The sequence below is a fragment of the Cicer arietinum genome, chromosome 1, assembly GCF_000331145.2.
Source record: "Cicer arietinum cultivar CDC Frontier isolate Library 1 chromosome 1, Cicar.CDCFrontier_v2.0, whole genome shotgun sequence".
Taxonomy (NCBI): domain Eukaryota; kingdom Viridiplantae; phylum Streptophyta; class Magnoliopsida; order Fabales; family Fabaceae; genus Cicer; species Cicer arietinum.
This window is the reverse complement of record NC_021160.2, coordinates 47,566,340-47,574,469: the sequence shown is the minus strand read 5'-3', so window position 1 is coordinate 47,574,469 and position 8,130 is coordinate 47,566,340. Positions and strand designations below refer to the sequence as shown.

Sequence of the window (8,130 nt, the reverse complement as noted above, 5' to 3'; positions counted from 1 at the left end):
CTTTCCCTCCCGACCTCTCCAATATCAGAAGAATTTTCACGACTAGAATTGTTTAACTCCTCCTGATCCTGTTCATATTGAGACCCATTCTGACTCTGTGACTGTGACCATGTTTCAGATTCATTCTCACCCAAAACTGCATCTTCGGTCATACGACTCATACTTTCCTGTGATGATGGTTCTGAAACCAACCCATCACTCCTTTGTTGAACTAATACTTCGTCAGATCTTCCTTGAATCTGTCTCGCCACCTGCTCATCTTCAATCTCTCGCCACATTTGCAAGAGTGAAGATGACCGTGTGCCTCCTCTTCCTCCGTCTTCTTGCCTCCGTGGTGACTGCGAATGAGACTCCCTCAAAAAAGTAGACTCCAACACAGCTGCATTGTGCACTCCAGCAACAGCCATTTCTAATTTTCTAATAACCACGCCGATCTTCTCAAACCATCCAATTCAATTGGACTGAAATATGTAAGCAGGTGGTGACCGGTGAGATTGGAAAATAAAAAAGACTCCCAAACAAATCATTCCATATTCTCATCAATTTCCAATCACATTTTTCATTACAACTATCCTCCCCGTTATCATCATCGCCAGGGTTGTAAATAGAGACTGCGGTGACAATTGCAGTTGCGATCTTTGATATTGCAGAGCATCAAGGTTAAATGCAACCAACGCGACCTCAATTGCGGCCGCGTTGTGCTTTGGACAATATCAAAAACCGTTAAATTGCAGTTTCAAACCTTTATTTAAAACCCTTCCTCCTTATTATCCCCATCAATAATTTTCGAAATTTATTACAATTGAAGAATGTATCGATACTAACTATATCTTATCATGCTTGTAATAATAGTATCATAATATAAAAATAAACAATAATAAAACAATTTATACCTACATTAGAGATTGACCAAACAAATAAACATCTATATTAAGCTAAAATTCTTAAAAGATTGAGAATCACAAAAATTCAAAAGGATCAAAACGGCAATCAAATCGGCGTTCCAGATCATTCAATTATTATTATTTGACTGTTAAAAAAAATCGGAATACTATTGATAAAACGCATATTGGTTAAAACGCAGCGTTTAATTAGTTTGGGATGCAAATTGAACATTGAAGGCTGAGAAAGAAACTTACCAGTATTCGAAGTTGTGCGAATTTCGGAGTAAAACCAGAAACCCTATATATTGTTTTGAATAAAAATCTTAGAGAGAGAAAGAAGGAGCGAAAATGGAAGATTCATACAGTTGAGGAGAGAGAGAGAGAGAGAGTAAATAATATGGACACGTCAGCGGGAGGGGTCTTCTTTGCTTTAGAAACTGCCGTGACTAACGTCTGAATATTTTATTTGTTTTTTCATCAAAATGTCATCATTCGAGGTGACACGTGGCGATATATCTTGTGTTTCGGGGAATTGACGATACTTAGTGCCGATGCCAAATCTTAAATCGGACGCCATGCTTGACAAAAGCCAAATCAACTGAATTTAAACGACATGATATGTCCCTCTTTTTGGGAGACTTTTTTTTTTAATAAGATGTCGCAAATGCCCTTCTCAAATGAGTTTTCAATTTCTTGTGTTGTCACTCGTTTGTGTGACCGTAGTGTTTATGCTATTGAGAGTATTTATTTTTGCTAATATTTGGAGGACTTTCTTTCTCCGTTTGTAGATTTAGACGAAAATTATATATTTTTCGAAATATGTGTGCTCTTTTTTCTATCAAAGTTGTATAAGTGTTATAATTGTTTATCTGACATTGATGCATTCTTAAGATCGTATATGTCTTTATTCGATCACTTTTATTGGTTGATTTCTTCTCTTATAGTTGTTGTGACTTTTTCCATAATGATGTAACCAATAGCTCGCCACCGGAGCTCGTCCAAAGCTCCTACTGGCTTTCTGTGTATAGAGTTTGAAAAAGGATTTGACTTTAAGTCTACTACCATAACTTGTAATGCTACATTTAGGTTATGATTCTTTATTTAAGATGTTTCATTGTTGAACTTATCCATGAATGAATTGAGTGATTCATCCAACCTCTATCGTAATCCAACTAGGCATGTGGAAATCTTTTGTGTAACTCGGCTGATGAGAAATCTGGTGACAAATATTTCTGCTAATTGTTTCAATGACTTAATTGAATGTTTTTCAAAGTTTGAGAAGTAGAAAAAGGGTTTGTCTCTTCAAGGTGCACAACAAGACTCTGCATTTAAGAGCGTCGAATGCATTCAGTGGTGTGAGTCGGACATTAAATTGAGTGAGGTGCTCATTAAGATCATGTTTGTTGCCATGCTCTTCCATTGATGGCCATCGAAAGTTGCTTGTAATTGGTTTACAATTTTGCATGTGATTTTTGAAACAAAGATGAGCAATGTTGTGTATTCTCTTTTGGATATTCTATAATGAGACTTTATATCACTTTGTTCGCTCTTCTCTTTTCTATTAGTCTTGTTTTACTGGTCCATGTTATGGAGTGTTCACTTCAACGTTTTGATAATAGTGTCGATAGTCTCGTTGGTTTTTTCATGTTCAGGTCTTGGGATAGGTAGACGCTTGACTTCTGGTTTTGATGCTTGTCTTCTTGATCCTCCATTTTGTACATGAGAGGTATGGTTTTGATAACTTGGTTCCTTATGTGATAAATCACGTTGAGCATTATTCTTGGTGATTGCCATGTTGTCGATCTTGAGGCATGGGCTAATTTTATCGAGGCCACCGTGGGTGTCAATATTCTTGTATGAGAACACTAATTTGACCACCTCAAAATCATTATCATTATCATTTTATGTTGATTCATTGACATCTCGTTTGCTTCAGCTTTAATGCAAAAGTGGGGTACTTGAAAAGACACTTTGATTGTTAGAGCAAGGTAGGGTGATAGCAGAGTTTAGTACTTCAAATTTATGAAATAGGTATGTTACCAAGGACCCCGAGTTAGTCGATAACTAAAATCATCTGACCAGTCTGCTTGTGTAGGTCTTATCTTGATTTGAAATCCATTGCAGCTCGATCACAATAAGGATTGCTGAGATTACTTATTGATGCAAGTGAAAGTTGTTATTAATGTAGACTTGGATAGTCGATAACTTTAAGAATTCAGTTATTAATTACGTGAATTGGACTATTTAATTGAGTCTAAGGTTTAAAATGGACTTCGAGTTACACTTCAACCCCCTAATCAACATTTGCAGCACCTCAAAAATTTATTGAGTAAATAAAAAATAGCTTAGGGGGTGGCAAAAGTCTAAGAAAACGGTAATTTGAAACACTATACATAACAATTATAATCGAAATTACATAGAATCTAGGACTTTGTTTACTTAAGAAAATATTGTGTTTTTTATTTCTAAAATGTATATTCATTGTAACTTGACGAGAGAGCTTTGAAGTAAATCATTGTTCTACAGAATATATAAAATGTTAGTTAATAAATATATTTTCGAAAATAATGAATTAATATTTTTATTGTTTATATAAATATAGATAATTGTTTACTTTAAAAGTCTTTTACATCAATATTAACAAGTAAAATCAACACAAATTTTAGAAAATAAAAATAAAATGCATTTTTACAAAGTCAATGCTCCTAGGTTTACACTTCAAGGTTATTTCTATAAATTTTAAGATTTCAACATAAAATGTTAAAAAAAATCAATTCGATACATTAACTCTATTAACTCTTTGAGCTGTAGTAATTAACAATATCATTTGTTCCACTTTTAATAGATTAATGATTAAATAATTCAATCTATCAACATTAAGACATAATTCAAGTAATTTTGAACTATAAATTTTGTTAGTAGTAATTGTTAAATATATTATCACTTATATTCTATAAATAATCCAAACATTTGAAAAAAGTTATATTATTGAACGTGCTACAGATGATTGGTAGGAATTAGGATGTCAACCTATTAAAATGTTATACTTCTATAACGATGCATTTGCTTTGATTTATTTTAAAAAAAAAAGTAATCATTTAGCATAATAAAGAAGTATATTAATTAATTTTGTTAAAATTATTTCAATATTTAAATTAGGGAAATAAAAGCATCACCACCAATATCAAAATGTTGATCTAACCTAATTGTTTTTTAAAGATGAATACAATATTTTTTAATTTATTCACCTGAAAAGACAAAGTCTTAATTTTCTTTGAATGCAGATGAAAAATTAAATATGTTTTCATATCATAAAAACTATTCAAAACAAGTCTTTTTAGAAGAATTCCAAATAAATATTACATATAGCTGAGTATTATTTTTCTTCCACCATTGAGCCTCTTACTATTTTTATTTTTTTGAAGTATACTATTTAATAATTATATATGTTAGGTTATATCTTTATTATGATAGAAGATTTAGTAATGGTGGGGTAAAAGCAGCTCTTTTGCCATGTAGACAAGGTCTTATCTTTTAAAAAAACTACAGTTTTCCTTTACAAGTCTATTATAAGTCTACAATTTTTAGTTGTTAGAAAACATGGTATTAATGAAATGAGAAGAGAGAAAAGTATAAAGTTGTACTCTTTCTGATTTTATGTATAAGAGACAAAAAAATAAAAATTATAAAGATGAAGAAGACTCATGTAATACGTTAATTTTAAAAAAATTCCTTAAAGTAGCATTGACATTAAATGTTATCACATTTACGAATATGAACATTAATTGTATTTTTATTAAAAATCAAAAAACATAAATGACATTTACTTAATAAATACACTATGAAACTTTTAATTTTTTTTATAGTTGAGACAAAATTTCTCAAATAATATTTTTATATAACGGATCGAAGGTAGTATTATATTGATGACGATAAAATTATACAACGAAAAATGTGAGTTCAAGTAACTAAATCAAGTATATTTATAAGCTTTACAAACTAATAACAAACAACTATTTGTTAACTACATTCTTAATAGTCTCCGCAAGTTCAAAAGTGTTATAATTTTTTTGATTTCAATGGACAAAGTTTAAAAGTTCAAAAAGAAATGACAGAAAATATATTGAACATAAGTCAGAAGTCAGAACTCAATACTTATCCCATTGGAAGAAATAATAATGCAACGCTTAATCATAAGCTTTAAACAAAAGCCATAACTCAAGGTTTGACAACATAATAAAAGCTATAACATTTAACCACCATTTGACATAAGCGAACAACAAAGTCAATTAAGCACCAAGAGCTCTTCTCAAGACATAAGCAAACATATAAAAATGTTTAACTATTAATACCTGAAGCACACATGAATATTTAACCACCGTGAACAAAAGTTGAAATCAATTAAAAATAAAAAACAAAATCTTTGGACAATTAACTTTACCAACTGTACTAAAATAAAATAAACGATTTTAACATGTCTTCAAAGACAACGTTAAATCTTGTGACCATCAATGCCATGTTGAATCAACAACAACAATCATACTCTATTGAATTGTCAAATCTCAAGAAATAGTTGATTCAATGGCAGCAATATTTGAGACATTATTTGCCCAACATTGCATAATTTGACATTGAATCGCAAAAAAGTGCTGAATTTTTTTTTATACAAAAAGAAACTATAATTGGTAAAACTATATTGAACAAAAATGAGATGAATCATTGTTGGAGCATGAACCGAATATACAATGAACGCATAAGACTATGAGTTTATTTTATGTTTAATTATAATTTTGGTCTATTTATTTTCATCAATTTATTGAATTAGTCTTCTATTTTAAAATTCGACAGTTTTAATCTCTCATTCAGAATTTTGAACTGAAAAATGATGATTTGACTTATTTTAAATGATGTGGCATATAATTTCATGATATAAAATCATCCAGATGTATTAATTATTTATATGTAGTTAATTAAATTACAAAAATGAATAATTTTTGAAGTTGTAAGTTAAATTTTTATAGAACTTTATTGCATTTCATGAGTATTAGTCATTCTAAATCGTCATATTATATGTCATGTTATTTAAAAAATATATCACATCACCATTTTTTAGATAAAAAACAGACTCAAAGATAAAAATTGTCATATTTTGAAATAGAGAAACTGATTTCGTTGATTAGTAGAAATAGAGACACTACAAAAAAAAAATATTTATTGTGACACTAAACTTTTAATGATAATCTTTATTTGTCACTATAGTTACTTTTAACTACAGAGAGAGTATCACATATTCTAATTTAATATCAACATATAATAAATTTTAAAAAAAAATGAAATATTCACATTCAAAAAATCAATTCACCCCTTCACCAAAATATCCATTTCACGCAACAACAATTCACCTATTCACCAAAAAATCAATTGACGTAACAACGCCTTCATCTCAGAAATTGTCAATGTTGATTTTCGTTCTTCAACTGCAACAACGCCTTCATTTCAATTTCAATCTCCGAAATTATTTTTCTCTATTTCTTCTCTTCTCAATTTGTTTCCCTATTTCATCTCGGAAATTGTCAAAGTTGATTTTTGTTTTTCCGTTGAAGAAGCTTTTTCCAATTTCTTCATCATTTTTTCAATTTCGTCTTCAATCAATTCCTTCAATTTCCTCTTCAATATGTATTCATCTTCAACTGAATTTCTAATACGATTCAACGATTTACAATTTACAATTCACTATTCAGATTTAGCGATTCAGATTAAGGGATTCACGAGTAAGTGAAAATTGTTTTTTTTTTCTAACAACCTGAATTAGTAAAATTGTGTTTGTTTTCTAATTGAGATATATCATTGTAGGTGTCACCCATAATGATGAAGTTGACACAACTGTCGTTTTACCATTTAGTGCAAGTAAATGATCTCACTCTTATTTATTATAATCTATTTTTTTTTCTTTTAAAGAAAATTGGCTTAAGAATCTTGAAATATTGATTATATGAAGATCTTGATGGAATTGAGTTTGCGAGAGGTGATCCAACTTCAAAATGGAGTTCCATTAGAGCTTCTATGGGACACCTGGAGCCATTTAACATGAAATATGTTGTTGTTGGAAACGAGGGTTGCGGAAAAAATAACTATCTTGGTATGTGTGTTTTTCTTATGTGTTTATTTAAAACAAAATGTGATTGTTCTTTGCAAACATACATCAACACTTATAATTATTTAGGTCAATACGTGGCACAAAAACTATTGTCGGAACTGATGCAACTTTTTTTCCTGTTAAATCATTGAATGATCAGGAAACTATTTGAAATTCTATATTGAGATAAGACGCGCTTATCTATATATCGAAATTATCTCAAACTATAATGGTTCTTCAACGCCTCTAGATCACCCTGCCGATATGTATGATTATCGTGTAATACATCTTAACACAGTTTCTTTTTGATTATTGATTTCAATTGAGTACTTTTTTCAATTCAGATATAGACATTGATCCACTTATAGTATCTTATATCACCATTTTTTTTGGGGTTAGATTTATACAAGCGCGAATGACATGTTTTCTAGGGTTACAATATTTAACCAAGTAACACGAAATGGTCCAAAGGTTTTACAAACTCTCTTGAACACTCTTCTATTTATTGTTTATTATTGGCATTTGCTTTCGTGCTCGATCCGGCTGAACACTTTACAGACATTTGTAAGTGAGTATGCGGTGACTAGAAAGGATGTTGGGCAAGGAAGTCTTTTGGTAGCCCTAGCTGAAGCCGAGTTCCTTATTGGACTGGAAAATAATAGGTTTAGTGAAGTTTCTTATTAACTTTTATTGAGTATTTACGTAGAAAGTATTAATAATGCATAAAACTTAAAGACGGTCGATAAAATCCGACCAGCTATAGAACATAATATTTAATAAATCGGTATGAAACATTCATCTAGTTTACTAAATATGATACCCGTCATTTTCATTTTTTTTTCTTTCTTTTTGGTGCAGTGATGTTGTCAAAATGGCTAGCTATGCTCCACTTTTTGTAAATGTCAATCATAGGAGGCAATTTCTAATGTTAATTCTTTATTTATATTTATTTAGTTTTTAGTGACAGTCACTATTGTACGTAGAAATAAAAAATATGTAGTGACAGACTTCAGAACATGGTCGTGACAGTCCTCAAAGCATAGCAAGACGTCTCCTTAAAGTTGATAGTGGATCTGAGTGTCACTCAAAATATTATCAACTTTTCCCTAC

At 30.5% G+C, this 8,130-nt stretch overlaps 2 protein-coding genes across 2 annotated transcripts; one reads left to right on the top strand and one right to left on the bottom strand.

The window, feature by feature from the left end:
* Positions 1 to 2: 2 nt before the first annotated feature.
* Positions 3 to 1,473, bottom strand: LOC113787608 (uncharacterized; the record flags this gene model as incomplete). The annotated part of the gene is made up of 2 exons (XM_027336498.2): positions 1,140 to 1,473; positions 3 to 461 (listed from the first exon to the last, which is right to left on the bottom strand). A coding segment is annotated over exon 2 (405 nt), but the record flags the coding sequence as incomplete, so codon positions are not given.
* Positions 1,474 to 6,558: 5,085 nt separating this feature from the next.
* On the top strand, positions 6,559 to 7,704 carry LOC101500042 (alpha-L-arabinofuranosidase 1-like). Its single transcript, XM_004487680.1, has 6 exons — positions 6,559 to 6,655; positions 6,738 to 6,785; positions 6,874 to 7,023; positions 7,181 to 7,299; positions 7,420 to 7,491; positions 7,579 to 7,704. Exons 1-6 carry the CDS (start codon positions 6,559 to 6,561, stop codon positions 7,702 to 7,704), a joined length of 612 nt encoding a protein of 203 aa, XP_004487737.1.
* The last annotated feature ends 426 nt before the right edge of the window (positions 7,705 to 8,130 follow it).